Source organism: Pongo pygmaeus, chromosome 17 (genome assembly GCF_028885625.2).
Source record: "Pongo pygmaeus isolate AG05252 chromosome 17, NHGRI_mPonPyg2-v2.0_pri, whole genome shotgun sequence".
Taxonomy (NCBI): Eukaryota; Metazoa; Chordata; class Mammalia; order Primates; family Hominidae; genus Pongo; species Pongo pygmaeus.
Genome location: NC_072390.2, coordinates 47,852,182 through 47,872,495, shown reverse-complemented (window position 1 = coordinate 47,872,495; position 20,314 = coordinate 47,852,182). Strand labels below are relative to the sequence as shown.

General features: G+C 33.0%; 1 protein-coding gene across 4 annotated transcripts in view; it reads left to right on the top strand.

Annotated features, from left to right (window-relative positions):
• The window catches only part of CCDC178 (coiled-coil domain containing 178), a 515,145-nt gene that overhangs the window by 69,283 nt on the left and 425,548 nt on the right, over positions 1-20,314 (top strand). For all 4 annotated transcript variants that reach the window (XM_054461207.2, XM_054461206.2, XM_054461208.2 and 1 more), the window contains exons 6-7: positions 3,444-3,583; positions 17,546-17,568. In XM_054461207.2, the coding sequence (XP_054317182.2) occupies positions 3,444-3,583; positions 17,546-17,568 (163 nt within the window). The remainder of the gene's footprint in view (positions 1-3,443; positions 3,584-17,545; positions 17,569-20,314) is intronic.

The window sequence follows — 20,314 nt, the reverse complement described above, 5'->3', positions numbered from 1 at the left end:
GTATTCCTCACAGGCAAGGAACCTTGTAAGATGGATCTTAATATTTGTATATAAATTGTAATTTGAAGAAGAGATCAGATGAGGATATTGCGGCTGCCAGTATAAACAGTTCATTAAAAAAATTGCTAGTCAAAGCAAAATTTGATATAGAATAATAGCTATAGGAAGTGGTCAGGCAAGGTAGTGGGGAGACCTGTGAGTATACAAGGCAAGTAAAAAAAATTGTATTGAAGTTGCAGATTTTGAACAGAAGAAAATGGCAGTAAGTAAACACCAAACAGGGGCATTGCACATTGACTAAAGTTAGAGTAGAAGCAGTTTTTAGCCACTTCCGACTCGGAGAGTCTATGTGTATTATTCTAGATATTTAGTGATAAATGTCTCCAGTTTAAGGTCTAATGAAAATGTGATAACTCTAATGTCAGTGAAAGGTGTTTTTATTTTTCTCATGTATAACAAAACTAAAGAGATCTTTGTTTTCCATAAAAGATTAAAGATGCTTTATGTTCATCATGAAAGAGTCTTTGCATAGAGGACAAATTATTTTTAACCTCAAGAGCACTGACTTATGTTACATTTTGGAAAGAAAATCAAGATGTTAAAAGGGATAACAATGTGAAAAGGAAATATGTGTTCAGCAGAGTTTTTCCTAAGCATTCTGAGTTGAGATAAAGGGATGACAGAATAATTGGGGTAATGTACATAAAGGAAGCACATATACAAAGCAGAAGAAAAGGAAGAACTCTTGTGATAAAATGTTGAATTATTGGAGCTGGGTGAATAAATTATATAAGGATCAAATTCATTGAGCAGTAAGAGTTGACAGTTTATAAACATAGTCTATTTCGTTTGCCCACACAAACAACTAGTTGATATTTTTTCTCAAATGGAAGTTTCATGTTGCAGAGTCTCAGCAAACCTCAACTCTGGCTTGGAGCCAGGAGGACCTTGTCTTTTATGCATTAATTCTGGGCAAGGAAGTTGGAGTCAGGGGCATGTTTAGAGAGGATGAAAGTCTTGCCGAGCTTAGTTCTTTATATACTCACACTGACCATTTGTGCACAGGCTTCACAAGGAGGAGCTCCCTTGATTTATGTTTGGAATTTTAGGTGAAAAATATCTTATGTAACATCCTACCAATACATTAATTTATTAAGTAAGAAATCTGAGACCTAAAGACTGAATTGTTTTAGCTAAAGATGTGCAGCTAGTTATCAGTTCAGTCAAGAAAATACAGACACCTAGTTCAGCTGTCTTTTGATTATATCATGCTGTCACCCTAAACTGAGTAAAATTCTTAAAAATTGAGAGTTTTAACTTATGCCATGCTTGCAATGAAATAAAAAGTGTAACATGAACCACTGAATTTTGGTTCAATCTTGTGCTACTTAGGATGTCATGTCTTTTACAGATTTTAGTGCAAATTTAAGTTCATAGTACGTGATTCCCATTACTTTACCATATGTTATATATTCAACCTAAACCATAGGAGTGCTATGAAAATTAATTAATATTCCATAAATAAGTTGAGAGTGGCACAGTCAAGAAAAATATAAAAGGAATCATTACTATTCTTGTTTTCACCACATTTAATGAAGCAAAACAAATGTTTTGACTGTAACAGTGACTGCTTGTTTGTTAAATGTGTATCAAAACCTTCTTATTTCTAAAGGGAAGGCCAACATGCCCTTATCAAGATATTTGGATAGGAGATCAATATGCAATTTTTACTAGATTGTTCTTTTGGTCTTTTGACTATTATATATATATGTGTGTGTGTGTGTGTGTGTGTGTGTGTGTGTGTGTTTGTGTGTGTGTATATGTTTATGAACTAAAGAGGAAAGATGGACTGTAACACAAAAAAAATAGTTATAGCAAGTATATGTGTTCAGAGTATGGTCAAAGCAAACTAAAAGACATAGGATACCAGCACTGATATTATGAAGGAGCATTCAAAATTTAAAAACAAGCAAAACATTTGGGATGCCCTGAAATATATTTTTAGTACTATTTCTCTTTATTTTGCCATACTTTTAAAATATAAAAACAGCCTTCACAGCTTATACTCCATAACCAGGGAGATTTAGTTCAAGTCTCAGTTCTCCTACCTACCTGTTCCATAGACTTAGACAAGTTATATAATTTATCTAAACCTTGATTTCCTCATCTATGAAATCAAGATAATAATCCCATTTTATAAGATTGTTGTGGGGATTAAAAAATGTGGCATCAAAAATTTTTAGCTTAGCTTTATGTCTGGCACATATTTTTAGTGCTCATAAAAAGGTCACTGTTATATATATGTGTGTGTGTGTGTATATATACATATATACATATATATATACACACACACATATATATGAGAGAGAGTCGAACATTGTAGAATAGACTGAACATGCCATATATAAATGAAACATGCCATTTTTACAAGAGATTGTGTTTCTAGAGGAAGATATTATAAGGCTTCATTTAAAAGATATTTAAAAGATTGCAGTTTAAATGAAGATATCAAAAATATTTACCATCTCTGTGGGTTGGCATTGAAACAAAACACAACAGGATTATTTCTCTGTTCCCTCAAGGTCGATTGAAATGAGGACATCACACTGTTCTCATTGAGGCGCTGAGCATATTTTGTGTCTCCCATTTAAGATCAGTGATTGCAACTATAATCCAGCCCAATAGAGTCCTTAGAGTCAAAAGGACTGCAAGTAAGCACTTTGGTAGAGTTTCATGGACAACTTTGCTGTGCTTCTGCAACCTTCAGTCAATTTGGGACATGCCAGGATTAGAATCACTGAGGCACATCGGACTGAGTGGATTTTATGATGAGTACAGCTTGAATACTATAGTGAGAACATCAATCACTCTTCGCATAAGACTCTAATTTTCAGAAATGGAAGGTAGCAAATGAGGTTATTATGAGGATGAAGGAGACCTGCTTTTATTTTTTTCAGCAAGAGAAACTCGTGCTGGATTTAAGGAAGAACTTCAATGCATGAGTAGTTGGATATTATTTACATTGAAAGAGAGCATCTCTTTGAAGGGAATATTAAAAATATATTTCAAAGTTATTTTTAAGAGATTCAGAATCTGTTTAGTAACACATGGGTCAACTGGTTTTTTTGCCTTTTTTTCCTTCATTTTTTCCAATGTTTAGTTCACGATGCTATGTTTTTCAACTTTGTTTGAAGTTTTATTTTGGCTTCTTGGGTTCATTTTTATTTGTTACAGAATTAAATCATAAATGGTTATTTTATTTTAGCTTGTACATTTTTTGAAGATTTGTTCTATAATTTTCTGACAGATTTCTCAGCCTCTCTATTAAGGAAACTAAGAGTATTAGCACTAATAAAGCAGAATTTTTTTTGCTTATTCTGAACATCAAAGTTTACTACTTTGTATAGAACGAGTAATGAACTTCTTCCATTTGTCCTCTTTAGGGGTGAATAAAGGCATTTACTTTAGCTACCCATGTCGACGTCACAGCTGTGCCGTAGTAAACATCCCAGCACCTTGTGTCAACAAAATGATTTCACACATCCAAGATGTGGAGTCCAAAATACAGGAGCATTTGAAAAGGGTAAGAGACTAATTTAAAATGCTGATATTTTGGTAAGCTTTATCGACCCTCTGAGGATTGGTTACTTAAAGAACCCAGGAAACTCTTTGGACTTTTTAAATGATAATTGGAATGCTTTTTAAGAATCTTTGCTCGGTTGCATAATTTACTAGTCTAGACATGTTTTTGATAGTCTCACTCCAGAAGGGTGAAACGACCTTATTAAATCGATGTTTTTTTCCCTACCTGTTTGTTCTTTATCCAGAGGCAATCATGCTAAGTAGTAATTTCCATAAGCCAACTTCACTAGTAAATTAAGTAGTATTTACATACTTTTTGGGACACTAAACTGATTAGATGATTAAATTGGTGTATAAAAGGACAGTGTGCCCTTTTTAATGAGTTGTTTTATTCTAAAGAAATGCTTAATAGTTCTATTGAAAAGGAATATAATGATTCTATGTCTTTTTAACCTGTTAAAAGTTTGCCTTTATTATTCTGAAGGGAGTTCAATCTTGAAAGGCAATTATTTTCAAAGGATGATTTAAGAATGACAAAAAATACCACTTCTCATACCTTTTATTAAGATTATATTTCTGAACAACTAATTCAGAATTAGACTGCTCAAATGGGGGATCGATTTTCCAGAGACCTGTGCTATTTTTTTTTCTCTCCACTGTTACTGGATCTGGCTCAGCAAACATTCTGATGGGCCACTCACAATTCTCAGTCTAGGATGTCACCTCTTTTGTTAGAGATCATTAGAGTACAGTCTTCAAGACTGCAGGCTTTAGAGTGAACTTAGATGGGAATGAAGAGATAATGATATTATATTAGAACAAGTACCAGCAAATGATATGCACTCAATATATATTTGTCACCATTACTTCTATATTATTTATATCATTCTATATCTGCATTATGTTACCTTTGTTGTTTCTATATTTCTCCAAATCAGATTACCCCTTCAGGAAATGCTTTATAGGTCACAGGACTGATGGTGTCCTGGGCTTTGAAGACTATGGCAAGGAAATAAAGAGAAGAAATTAATATTTATTGCTATGATATGCTGTATACTTCCTATGAGTTTTAATTAACAATTACCCGTGTTGTTAAAAATGATAAAAATCATAGGTATTTTAATAAATAATTATAACAACTACCACTTATTAAAATGGTATAATGGTATTTTAATAAATAATTAAAACAGGTATTTTAATAAATAATTATAACAGCTACCATTGATTTAAAAACTAATATAAGTCAGACATTATGTTTTACTACATTATTGTTCTTAGACCTTACAAAACTACTATTGAATGGTTATTGTTATACCTAATTGATAGATAGGGAAATAGTAATTTAAAACAATTCAGCAACTTGTTCAAGGTCACAAGGCAGAATTGGGATTCAAACACCCTCTGTCTGTTTTCAAAGCCCATATTCTTTCCTGAATCCGACTTGGTGCTCTGAACAGTTGATAAACTGTTAGATACTATGGATAATAGGCCAGGTAAAATATTACCTTAGATAAAATAGCTTACAAAATAAGCCAAGATATTTTACATCTTATCTTTAAAAAAACTGAAAAAAGAGCTCTTCTCATGTAAATACATTGAAAAACCTCAAAAAAGGAGAAGCACCAGGGCTGACTTCTTTACTGTTGTCTTCTGGGGCCTAGATTAGTGCCAGATAAATAGTAGGCACTCAATAACTGTCTGTTGAATAAAAAAGTAAATGAAGATCTAAGATCTAAAACAGAACCTTTCTTTTCTGCATACATCTGAGGCACCTATCCACTCCGTATAGTAATGGTGATTTATGTACCTAACGTCTCCTATTTTCTAGACATTTAATAAATATTTATTGTTTTGCCCTTTATACAAATTCTACTGTACAGGTGAGAATTCTAGGGCATAGAAAAGTCAAATACCTTACATGTACACATCACACAGGTAGTGAGCACTACAGCTGGAATTTGTACTTAGTTCCATCTGACTCCAAAGTCCATTCAACTTCTGTTTTATATCCTTGGAGAGACCTTAATTCTTATTTCAGAGAATATTAGTTGGTTGGTATTTTGAAAAGAAATACACAATAACAATGATAGAAAAGTACACTTCTAGACAAAAACTTCAATAATGATAATACTTTGTTTATAAATAAATAAATACAAGTTTTATCTGAAAGGAGATTCATTATGGAATAAATGCTAATGACAAACTTTCTGTTAATTTTCAAGGTTATTTTGTAGATTTTCTATTTTCTATATTTAAAAATTATCTTATTTGGTTTATTATTGACTGTGCAGTTAGATTTGCTACTGTTGAACTGGTAAATAGAACATAAGTAGTATGTTTGGTGCAATGATGAGGACTATCCATTAGATATTTAGTTCAAATCTATGCAGTATTTGAACTAATATTTTAAGAATGAACTGGTGGCCAGCTATCTTTCTGAAAGATGAAAAATTTTTTCTGACTAACCTATTACAATAAGAAAAAAATCTTCCCATTATCACATGGAAAAAGTGATAATATTACCAAAAAATGTTGGTAATATTAGACAACCTTACATTGACATAGGAACTTAAATTTTCTCAAAAATAAAATTAAGCAGGCACAACTGGAAAGAACTCTTTAAAAGATAGCTTCTGATATTTTGAAATCAAAGCTAATAGCATCTAATATTTCCAAATAAGTAAATAAAGATCATAATTCAGAATTAACCTAAGCATAAATCCTCACGTCACATAAAATGAGTTAGTGTGTAAGAAATATTTAAAATGGCGATCCTCCATCTATTCTCTATATTCATGAGTTCAATTGTTTTGATTTTTTAGATCCCACGAGAAAGTGAGAACATGTGATGCTTGTCTTTCTGTGCCTGCTTATTTCACATTGCGTGCCTGGATCAAAACATCGCACGTTCCCCATAAATATATACACCTACTATGTACCCACAAAAATTACAAATATAGAAAATTTTAAAAATATTTAAAATGAATAATTACCTGCAGAAAATACTAAATATGAATATGTACTGGGTGCATTTTTCCTCCAGAATGCCTGAGGGAAATGCAGAAAAGGGATATTTCTTCTCAACATTTTTGCCACTTAACATTTTACCCAGTAAAGTTGTCAGCTGACTGTAACTTTTAGAGGAAGTGGAACATTCTTCTGTCTGTAAATGTATCTGTATATACATATACGTGAATATATATTCATTCATCACCTACAGTCCCAGGCCTGTCTGATAACGTAGCTGGTGCTGGGGGAACAGCAGGACCACCCTTTCACCAGTTTCCAGGGGTTAGGCAGAGGGCAAAGCAAGGCAGAGGAACAATGCTTGGTGATTATCAGCTGGAGCCTTCACCCCAATTACATATAATATGTAGTCATCTGTGATTATGGTAATGGTTTTACAACTCTGTAAATACATTAAAAACCATGGATTTGTATACATTGGTGAACTCTAAGCTATGTAAATTATCTCAATAAAGCTATTATTATATCTGTATATATACATCTCCATCATGAATTGCCCAAAATTCTTATTTTGAGTTGTAGATCATTTGAATTCCTTTGGGTTTTAATGTTAGAGGTCAAAGCAAGCAACTGGCTTAATTATCTCTCTAAATTACCCAAATCTCATGTCTTATGACTCTAATTGTTAGAAAAGTTTGGTGCAATGATAAGGAAGGACAGGCTGGCCAATGAAGGGCCCAGCAACAAGCAAAAGAGAAAGGTGTATTTGCCAAGTGTAAGTTTATTTAAACCCCTCCTGCTGAGGTCTCACTATGCTGGCCTTGCTGATCTTGAACTGCTGGCCTCAAACAATCCTCCCTCCTCAGCCTCCCAAAAGGTTAGGATTACAGGCATGAGCCACCACGTCAGGCCCATTAGATAAAATTCTATAAGTAATTATAAAGCTTACCTCTACTCTGGGTATAACATACACTGAATTATAAAAGATCAGTCTTTTATAATTTTCTGTCCACAGTGATTTCCAATGCAGTCAGAACACTCTGGACGCCTGTGGTTAGCAGCAATGCATCTGCCACGGACTTTTCTACCCACTCCAGTTTAATTGCAATTTGAATCTCCAGTGAAAAACTCTTCAGAGTGGAGTTACTATGAGAATTTTCCCTATATTTTGTTTTTGCAAAGAATCTGGAAACATCACACAATGATAAAAATAATCACCTGAATATCTTCTCATACAAATAAAAGACTCTTGTTTTATTTTTTCCTCTACCTTATTCTCTTAGACTGCCTAGACTGTAAATAGTTTTATTTAATTTAGAGTGAGCGCTACAGAATTAAAATTTTCCTCTTCATTTAATCAATATCAGTCATTAGGATGCTACTGTAATTTAAAAGAATAACACAGAGAGAAAGCATTTAAAAAACATTCTTTAAAATGTTAACAATATATTGTACAAAATTAATAACATCAACTATGATAATAAAGCTAATATTTATAAAATGTTTACCAAATATAGACTTATTAAACACTTAATATGCATAATTTCATTGAATTCTTATTAAAACCTTATTAGATAGAAACTGCCATTATTTCCAGTTGCAGATGAGGAAAATGATTTCAGAGGCTGATTTCTCCCGAGATCCAATGTCAGTGGCAGAGCCAGCATCCAGACCAGGTGTATCCGAGCTCTAAGCACATCCAGTTCAGCACTGTGCCATGACATCGTGTCCTTGACAGTGTGTCAGCTATTAAGACCGAAGACATGAATGTTAAAATGTTTGTCATTCTCATTGGAAAACTTGGCTGTTTTTATACCACTTCATATCTATTTTTTAACTCTGAAACCTAACATTTAACACCTGACTCTTTACTAAGTTTCTTATACTTTGAGTTCTCTCATTCTATTAGTTCTATTGTATTTAAGTTGAAACTTATGAGCACTTCAAATGCTGATATATCTGGTTTCCTATTCTGTGGTGCCTATTTTCCTTTAGTTTCTTGCCTAATCAATTAATCTCTCTAAACATTCATCAATCGGAGTATTTGGTCCTTTACTTTTTATCCTGTCATCCTTCTAGTCTGACAAAATGCCAATCCCAAATATCTCTGATGGTCTGCCATCCCCACTCCCACCCCTGGTCTGCTGAATGGTACTGGAGAACATCACACAAAATTTAAGATATTATGTAACCATAGTCCCCACCCTCAATTGTACATTGTATAATGCTCTGAAATTATTGTTTGTCAATTGAAATTTTTCTAGTAGTCTGTGATGGCTACTCCAATCTTTTTTTGTTCAAACCTCTAAATCTTCTACCTCACAGCTCATTCATTTCTTTCTTTGCAAAAAAAAAAAAAAAAAATAGGAGCTACAACAGAAATGCCTCAAACTGTTGTTATCTCACCTATGAACATCCCTGAACTCCGCAAATATTGTTCTTTTTGTCCCCCACCCACCTAGAGCTGTTTCCCTCACTGCATTGCATATTCTACCTTTGCAAGGATCTTGCTCCATCAGTTGTGTCTTCTCTCAGCATTCTCTTTAAAAATCTCCTTTTTTTCTTAACTCCTGTACACATTGAAGATACTGATGTATCTCCTATTTTTAAGAACATTTTAAAATTCTATACAGACCTTTAAATATCTCCCCTTGTCTTTCTTTCTCCATTCCACATAGCATCTGAAAGTTGCCTATATTTAGTATCTAATTCCGCACCTCTCAATCACTCATTTATTCTTTGCAGTCTAGAATTTTTCCCCATTCTAACGAAAATATTTTGAGCAAAGTAACCATTTATCTTTTTTTCTTTTATCTATTGGTACACATGCTCATACGTACATATACACATGTACTCCAACATTTTGTGGCTAGAATACAAGCATTTACGTGGTTACCATTCAGCAATTTGTTCTGGACCCAGCTGGGCAGTTTTGCTGGTTCTTGCCTGGGACCAATCATGTGGATACACACATCTGGTAGCACAACTGGGAATAATGATTAAAATGGTCTCACTCACATGGTTGTTGGCTGTTAGAGCATATTTCTTTTTTTTTTCTTTGTTAAAGTTTGTTTTATTGGAACTTTTGATAAGGAATCCTAGATTGCACTTTTATTTTTTATTTTTTTTATTACTATTATACTTTAAGTTTTAGAGCATATTTCAAGAGGACAAATCTCAACAGACAAGTGCTTAACAAAGCTTTGCCTGTGTCATGTATGCTGAAGTCCCGCTGACCAAAGCAAAGCACATAGTCAATCCCACTGTTAATGCAGGAGAGTACTAGAGAAGACGTGGATCTAGAAGACAAGATTCTATGGGGACAATGTAGGTAGCAATCTATCAGTCCATTGCCACATGATTAATACTGCTCCCCAAATGCAAACTGCAATGACCTTTTCTTCAAACAGTTTTATATCATTATGGTATGATGAATATCCATAATTACATGTTCTGTAACAGATCTGATACAGATGAAGTTCCTTGTGTGCAACTTATTTTGACCCATAGATCTATGAACTAAAGTGAAAAGTCAAATACTGCTCCTGCATACTTAGTATACACAGTGAAGAAGAGATAGAATAATCACAATAAACCTCTCATTCAAAAAGGGGAAGAATGAAGACATAGGGCTTTCACTGATCCATAAAATTCTGAATTTTATCAGCATATGGTGTCAGGTTCCCCAAATCTAGGACCAAGAAATTTTTTTTATTAGAACCCAGTTCTGCTCATTGGGAATAATTTATTGGTCTGTGGTTCTCACTGGCTGTTTGATTTACTCTCTGAACTCTTGGCTCCAGAGGTACTTTCATTTCTGTAGAAAATGGATCTGAGTTCCTATCTCAGACTTCTTCCTGCTTCTTATAAGTTGAGAGCTCAGAAACTTCTTTGCATTTTAAACTCTCTCTTGGTTTTTAGTCCAAGATGCCACAATTCTAATGAAAACTTTGAAGTTTCATATGAATCTGATTTGGTTTACTTCCATGCCCCAAAAGCCCCAGCCATATTCTTTTGCTTTATTTGCTTTATTAAAACATATTTTCCTTGAATTAGATAATTATGTTTTATGTTCCTCTAATTTGTTTTTTTAATAAATTTTTTTAGAACACTGTAGACCTACAGAACAATTGAGAAGATAGTGTAGGGAGTTCATGTATATTCTAGATCCAGTTTTTAAAAATATCTCATTAGTATGGTATCTTTGCTATAATTAATGAACAAGTATTGATACATTTATAATTAAAATTTATAATTTTCTCAGACTTCCTAAGTGATTTTAAAAGTTGAGGTGCAATTCACATCGCATAAAATTAACCATTTTTAAGTGAGCAACTCTGTAACTTTTAGTTTACGTAATGTGTAATCACCACCAATATTTAGCTCCAAAGCATGTTCACTACTCCAGAATAAAACCCCATATCCATTAAGAATTTACTCCTAATTCTCTTCTTAACCCAAGTCTTGCAACTACCAATCTGCTTTCTTTTGAAATAAATTTTATTGTGTTTATTTGAGGTTTACAACATGCTGTTTTGGGATACATACAGACAGACACATATAGATGGTATAGTAGTACAATGGTTACTATAGTGAAGCTGGCTAACATATCTATGTTAGTCTCATATATTTCACATAGTGACATCCTTGTGACAAGAGCAACAAATACCTACTTGTTTAACAAAAATCCCTAATATAATACAATTTTATTAACTTTAGTCCTCATGTTTTACATTAGATCTCTAGACTTGTTCATTTTCCATATCTGCTGCTTTGTATCCTCTGACCTGCATCTCTGCATTTCCTCTTCCCAACTCCCACCTGTGGTAACCACTGTTTCATTCTCTACCTGTGTATTTGAACTCCTTAAAAAAATATATTCCACATGTAAGTGAGGTCATGCAACATTTTTCTGTGTCTGCCTTATTTCCTTTAGTATGTCTTCCAGGTCCATTCATGTTGTGGCAAATAACAGGCTCTCCATTTTTTATAAAGCTGAATATTAGCTATATATATATGTGTGTATATATATGTATATATGTATATATATGTATATATGTATATATGTATATATGTATATATATGTATATGTGTATATATGTATATATGTGTATATATGTATATATGTGTATATATATACGTGTATATATGTATATATATACGTGTATATATGTATATATACACGTATATATATACATACAGACATACACACATAAACATATAGACACACATACACACGCATACATGCGTGTATGTGCACATACACAGAGATACAAACACACTACCTACATTTTCTTTATTCACTTATTCATCAATGAACATTCAGGTTGTTTCCATATCTTGGCTATTGTGAATAATGCTGCAGTGAACATGGGTGTGAAGATATCTTTATGAGCTGGTGCTTTCATCTCCTTTGGGTGTATACCTAAAAGATGAATTGCTGGGTCATGTGGTAGTCCTATTTTTAATTTCTTTAGGAACCTCCATACTGTTTCCTCTAATAGCTGTACCATTCTACCTTCCCACCAACAGTTGTACTAGGGCTCCCTTTTCTCCATACCCTCACCAACATTTATCTCTTCTCTTTTTTATAGTAATCATCCTTACATGTGTGAGATGATATTGCATAGTGGTTTTAATTTGCATTTCCTTGATGATTAGTGATGTTGAGCACCTTTTTGCATACCTGTTAGCCATTTATATATTTTTTGAAGATACATCATGTCCTTTGCCCATTTTTAAATCAGGTTATTTGGTTTTTGCTAATGGGTTTAAGAGTTTTTAATACATTTTTCATATTAACTCCTTATCAGATATGTGGTTTCCAATTATTTTTTTCCCAGTATGTAACTGGACTTTTCATTTTTTTTTAGTTTGATGCAGTGCCATTTCTGTATTTTTGTCTTTGAAGTCTGAACTTTCGGTGTGATTCCCAAAAGTTGTTGTCAAGACCAGTGTGAAGGAGCTTTTCCTCTATGTTCTTTTCTAGGAGTTTTATGGCTTCTGATCTTAAATTTAGGTCTTTTATCCATTTTGAATTGATTTTTGTATATTGTTTAAGATAAGAGCCAATTTCATTCTGTTGGTGATAGAAATTCAGTTTTCCCTGCATCATTTATTGAAGAGACTATTCTTTCCTCATTGTGTTGTATTGATGCCTTTGTCAAAAATTAGTTGTCCATCTGTGTTTTAACTTATTTCTGGACTCTGTATTCTATTCCATTGGTCTATGTTTTTGTTTTTATGCCAGGACCATACTGTTTTGATTATGATTGCTTTGTAATATAATTTTAAATCAGGAAGTCTGATGCTTCCAACATTACCTTTTTTCCTCAGTATTGCTGGGACTTTTGGTGTTTTTTATGGTTCCATATTAATTTTATATTCTTTTTCTATTTCTGTGAAAATAGTCATTGGAATTTTGATAGACATGGCATTAAATCTATATATTGCTTAGAGTACTATGATTATTTTAGCAATATTAATTCTTCCCATTTGTGAACACATATTCATTTATTTGCATCATGCTCAATTTCTTTCATTAATGTTTTATAGTTTTAGTGGGCAAATCTTTCAGCTACTTGATTAGACTTATTCCAAGGCATTTTATGCTGTTAAGAATGGGATTGTTTTCTTAATTTCTTCTTTAGCTAGATCATTATTCATGTATAAAAATGCTACTAATTTTTGTACATTGATTTTGTATCTTGCAACTGCTGAATTTATTAGTTCTAACAGGTTTTTTTCTGTAGCATTGAGGTTTTCTGCTTATAGGATCATGTCATCTGCAAATAGAGATAATTTTCCTTTTTTCATTTTCAATTTTGATAGCTATATCTGTTCTGGATATTCGGTATAAATAAAATCATACAATATGTGACCTGCATTTTTTTCACTTGACATAATGTGGGAGGTCGATCCACACTGTAGCATGTTTCAGTACTTTGTTTCTTTTTATAGCTGAATAATCTATTGTGTATATATACTACAATTGGTATCTGTCCATCTGTTGATAGTTATTTGGGTTGTTCCCCTTTGTCTATAGTACATAGGGCTACTATGAACATGCATGTAGTATATATTATATAAGGATTTGATTAAGTACTTGTTTTCAGTTCTTTTGAGTATATACCTAGGAGTGGAACTGCTGTGACATGTGATGATTCTATATATAACTTATTGAGAAACCATCAAATTATTTTCCATAGCCCAACTATTTTAAATTCCCACCAGCAATATAAATGTGTTCTAATTTCTTCATATCCTTACTAGCACTTGTTATCATCCATTAAAAAAAATATTTCTAACGTAAGGTTAATTATTTTCTTATTTTTACAGTGGAAAATTGAAGGTTTCATGAATACTTTTCGTCTCAACAATAGCATTTAAATATTTAAATATTTGGTAATAATTTCCAATAAAAATATAGAGTTAAATAAACAAGGTCAATGAAAATGTTAGATTTATCAAGCAGAAGTTTGTGGGCAATGTGGCTTAGAGCTATAAGTAAATGAAGTGTTTCATTTCCCCTACAATGTAATAATATTTTAAACTACATAGAATCGGGCAGTTTTAGCTCTCCCTCCCCCTTTGTTTTCATTTGCTATTTTGATAAAATCAGAAATAAGAATTGTATGGAGTCTTGTAGTTAGTTTGATATAATTGATTATATTAGATATTTTAATCAAAGCATCTACATACCACAAATATTTATGACAAGTGAAATTCTAAGCTTAATTTTAATCAGGAATTTTATTTAAAATAATGATTTAAAGTGACTTTGAGAAACTTCTAAAATTTGTCCAGATTTTTCAGATAGGCAGTTACGAATGTAAGACTTCAAATGTTTCTCTGGAATTGTAGGCCTTCTCTATTGTAACCACTTCAATATCCTGAATTACTAGTATTTAAATGCTAGGTACCGGAAGTTTTGCCTCCACACATCAGATCAAAGACTGACTAAAATAATTTTTTAATTATTTCCTTGTTACTTACTTCTAAACAAAGTTGCTAAGGTAATGTTTTGATATATTACCTTAAAACATTTCTTCATATGAAATTGCACCCTGCTTCAAAAATTTGGAGTAATAATGTTTTATCTTTATAAAATAAGTGATTTTCTATTGAGCTATAAAGATCAAGCTGAGACTATTAATTATTACTAACTTGTTGAGGACTTCAGAAGTTTTGGATAATTATATCACAATTCATTGAAGTGCCTCTTAACCAATTTTCCCCTGACTCTCTTGTGATACTTCAACTTCAAATGGCTTCTTAGAACTGTCATATAAATCAACATCATGTAGGTTTCTGCATTATGCAGGACTGTGAATGCCAGTTTCCAAAATCAAGGAATAACATTTTCCTGATTATTAATTAGTTTAGAATCTTATTAACATGCTCACTGAATTTTTATTCTCTTCTCTGCAAAATGCCAATTTATCTTTTGCCATTTTCTTTTGGGTTTACTTGTATTTTCTTATTGACTTTTAGGAACTTGTTACCTTTAGTAAGTTGTATGTGTTGCAAACACTTTCTCTCAGTTTGTGACTTGTCTTTTTACTTTATTAATTTTAATGTAATTATCACTTTACTTTTGCTTTTAAGTGATTTGTGTCTTGTTTAAGAAAAATTTCCATACCACAATCCTATAACAGTTTTACTTTATAGCGACTAAAATTTTAATTTCTCTTTGGAGATTTGCTCAGTAATGTGAAATTGATTTCTTTTTTGCATATGAATGGAATAGATAGCTAATTTTACTTTCTAAGAAAAATTAGTTTTTTCCACATTGATTTTATTTCAAATCCAGTCATTTCTTATAAATAAGCCATACCATATCCATCATACATCAAAGTTTCATATATGATTTTACCTATTTCTGGCCTGTTCTATCCCACTAGTCAATTTTATCTCCCTATGCCAATATCTGCTTTCAGTCATTTACATGAGTCATAATATGTTTTGATATCTCATATGGTACTTCTTTTTACCTTTTTAGAGTTCTTTGGGTATTCTTGATACAGTGGTCTTCCATATAAATTTTGGACTAAGCTTGTCATATTATATGAAAAAATCTATTGGGATTTTAAACATAATTGCATTCTTCAGTTTTTTATTATGTATATGAATTTAAGTCTTTTTCATGATTTGGTCAATGATGTACCACATATACAACAGTGGTCTCATGAGATTACAATATTGTATTTTTACTGTATCTTGTCTATATTTTGATATGTTTAGATACAAAAATACATTGTGCTATACTTGCCTACAGCATTCAGTATGGTAACACACTCTGCAGGTTTGTAGCCCAGGGGCAATAGACTATACCATATAGCCTAAGTGTGTAGTAGGCTATACCACTGAGGTTTGTATAAATATACTCTATGATGTTCGCACAATGACAGAATTGCCTAGCAATGAATTTCTGAGAATGTATCACTGTCATTAAGTGACACATGACTGTATATGCATATATTAATGTGAATGTGTGGACACACACACATGCATACACATATATATATCATATAATTTTTTGTTCAGATTTTGGTAGGATATGGGAACTAGAGAGAAGTAATCATGTATGCCAAATAAACATCTTGAATGAGAAATAATCTGTGAAACCTGTAACATTCTGGTTTTGCATTTTTGATAATTTATGACTTGTACTACCCAAGGTACTCTTAGAATATATCTGTAGAAAATAACCTCTGCCAATGACTTTATAGTCCAGAAAAGGCATAATATTATGGAAAACTAAATATGTGAACTCAGGTATAATTTTGTATTCACCACTCTTTGGTAACACATTACAATTCAATAGATGTCATGTACTTCTGACTGTTAGGAAAGTCTTTTGGGAATAAATAGCAGTTGAACTGTCCCTTGATAAATGTGTAAGATTTAGAATCACAGAGACAAGGTCAGAACAATTAGGTGGGGTTAAGAATAAAACAATATGAATAGATAGGAGATTTATATACTTCTTGGGAAACAACTGTAAACCAATAAGTTTATGAGACAGGTCTTAATCAGTTTAGAGGTTTATTTTGCCAAGGTTAAGAACCATGGTCCGTGACAGCCTCAGGAGGTCCCAGGAACATGTGCCCAAGGTGGTTGGGTTACAGCTTGATTTTATACATTTTAGGGAGGCAGAAGTTACAGGGAAATACATAAATCAATACATGCAAGTTATACATTGGTTAGGCCTGGAAAGGTGGGACATCTAGAAATGGGGGCTTCCAGGTCATAGGTGAATTCAGGTTTCCTGATTGGTAATTGGTTGAAAGATATGACTTGCCTGAATTGTTGAATTCACCATTAAAAAAAAAAAAAAAAGCCAAAGTTCTTGTCACGTAGATGAAGCCTCCAGGTAGCAAGCTTCAGAGAGAATAGGTGGTGAATGTCTCTTATCAGACCTTGAAAGATGTCAGGCTCACTAAAAAAGGACCTAGTAAGGGAAAGAGATTCTCTACAGAATGCAAATTTCTGCCACAAGAGACGGTTCTGCAGAACCGTTTCTGAATATGTCAAAGAAGTATATTTTGGAGTGAAACACTTTGATTTCTTTCAAGGCCTGTTATCTGTCATGTGATGCTATATCAGAATTAGGTGGGAATTTGGTATGTTATTGCTACAAAGAGTCTTTTTTGTTATCTTAAGATTTCTGTTTTAATTTTAATGCTGGTCTGTGGTGTCTAGATTATAAAGGCAGGAGGTTATAATGAGGCATGTCTAATCCCCTTTCCTATCATGTCCTTAACTAGTTTTTTAGGTTTCTTTGGGGTCCTCTTGGCCAAGAGTTGGGGGGACCTACTCAGTCATTTGGGGGGGCTTAGAATTTTATTTTTGGTTTACACAACCGAGAGTATAAGTAGACAAAAATATAATGAAGTAGAGATATGTAGAGAATTGACAAGTTTAAGTGACATTTATTCACTGTTTTTTAATATGTTTAAGATTTGATTTTTATTGAGATCTTTTGTTTTGACAGTTTGAAACTTCTTTTGAAGAATGGTAAGAAAATTTCATGCTTTTTAAAACTATTTTATTTTTAGTGTCAAAATTTCAATCATCTGCTATAATCCAGTTTAACTTCAAAAGGAATAGAAAATCGAATGCAAGATTTTTCACAATAGATATTACAATATGTTTTTTAAAATATGAGAATGAGGACATCACTGATAATGGCAAACTAGAGATCTCCAGAGCTCCATCCCTCCACAAAAACAACTATAAAATTTGCAAAAACATTGGTCAGAATCGACTTTTGCAGAAATCTGGAATCCAGTAAAAATTTAATAACCACTAGGGGAAAATTCAATGAAGAAGGAAGCTGCTTCAATGCATTAAGAGAACACTGTGGCATTGTAATTTGCCTGTTCAGCATTCTCCAGCCTTCAGACTGGTGGCAGCTATGAAGAGAGCAGTGCACACCTGTGGTGCAGATTCCTAGTGCCAGAGGGAATAATAGGAACATCATTTTCAAAGAATTGTGTTTGAGTGGTCTGATACCTTCCTGAAAGACCAGCATAAGGACTTTGCTTGATTTGGAGCAATCACAAGGCTGGGGCTACTAACAGGCAGTGTTTGCAAAAAGCGTTTAAAGGCATATACTTGCCACAGCAGCCTGAGTCTATAAATAACAGCTAGGACAAGCATTAACCAGACCAAAATTCCTGTGAAAAAATAGGTTGGAAAAAGAGATAGATACATGAAGGAAAATCTCTCAATATACTGGAGATTTGATAGAACACAGAGGACTGGAAAAATGTTCAAAAAAGACTTGAGAAGATCCTAATCTTATTTCTGGCTGACCTTTAGGATCTGCATAGGCAGGAATTGAAGACAGAGTCAGGGTTTAAACAGCCTGGGTAAGCCTCGAAGGATTACCCTAACACAGACCAAATCTGCTAAGATTGGAGAGTATTGTTTTTCTTTTTCCTTTCTTTTTTTGCCAGCCATTTAAGTGAACTCACACAAAACACTAGCTCACCAGTAAGCTAAGGAAACAGATTTCAATGATTACACATGACAAATAATACAGCCATTATGAAAGTGTTTAGAAGAGTCACTAAACAAACAATAACCTACTACAGACAGAAAAAGCAAATCCAGTAGTGTAATCTGGTTTTTATTTCACATTAAAATATTAAAAATGTCCAGTTTTCAAAAAGTAAATATGAAGAATGCAAAGAAAAGAAAGCTTGGCTCATTCACAGTGAAAAAGGATAAATTAACATAAACTGTTCTCAAGGGAACCCAAAATTTGGACCTACTGGACAAAGATAAATCAATTGGCTTAAATATCTTCAAAGAGATAAAGGAAACCATGAACAAATAACTAAGTTAAAGCAGAAAAGTGATGTTTCAACAAATACAAAGTCTCAATTAGAGAAATTATAAAAATTAACCAAATAGAAATTCTAGGCTGGGTGCGGTGGCTCATGCCTGTAATCCCAATGCTTTGGGAGGCCGAGGTGGGTGTATCATGTCAGGGATTCAGGACCAGCCTGGCCAATATGGTGAAACCCCGTCTTTATTAAAAACAAATACAAAAATTAGCTGCGCATGGTAGCATGCACCTGTAGTCCCAGCTACTCAGGAGGCTGAGGCAGGAGAATCACTTGAACCACCCGGGAGGCGGAGGTTGCAGTGAGCCAAGATCGTGCCACTGCATTCCAACCTGGGTGACAGAGTGAGACTCTGGAAAAAAAAAAAAAAATTCTGGAGCCGAAAAATAAACTAACTGAAATTAAAAACTTCACTAGAAGGGTTCAGTAGCAGCTTTGAGCAGTCAGAATAATCAGTGAATTTGATGATAAGTTAATAGAGATTATCTAGTCTGAGAAACAAGAAAGACAAGAGAATAAAGAAAAATGAAAAGTGCCTAATAAGCGTAAGGGATACCATCAAGCATAATAGCACTCAAAAAGTGAGAAGAAAGGGCTAGAGAATGAAAAAAGATTTGAAGAAACAATGGCTAAGAAACTCTTCAATTTGATGAAAGACTTAAATCTATGCATCCATTAAACTCAATGAACTCCAAATAGAATCAAGTCAAACAGATCCACACCCATATACATTTTAGTTAACTTGTCAAATGCCTGGGACAGAGAATCTTGAAAGCAGCACAAGAGAAGCAACTTTTCATGTACCAGGGACCCTCAGTAAGATTAACAGTGAATTTTTCATTAGGAATTGTGGAAGTCAGAACGCAGTGGGGTGACATATTTAAATGCCAGAAGAAAAAAAAAAAACCGTCAATGAAGAATTCTGAATCCAGCAAGAGTATCCTTCAAAAATAAAGGAGAAATTAAGACATTCTCAGATAAACCAAAGGGGTGTATCACTAGTAGTCCAGTTCTATAAGAAATCCTATAAGTAGTCTTTCAGGCTGAAATGAAAGGATACTAGAGAGTAACTGGAAGCCATATGATAAAATAATACACAATAATAAAGGTAACTACAAAGGTAAGTATACAATCCAGTATAAGTGTATTATTGTTTTGTAATTCTTATTTGTTTCCCTATATGATTATAAGGTCAAATGGATAAAATTCATAATTATAAATTTCTGCTAATGAACACAAAATGGATAACTATGTAATTTGTGAAATTGACCATAAGAGAAAGAGCAGAGATGTAAAGGAACAGAGTTCTTTATATATAAATAGATAGGTATACTATTGAAGCTACATTGATTTTAATTCAAGTTTTATAGAGTTAAGATATTAATTGTAATCCTCAGGATAAACACTAA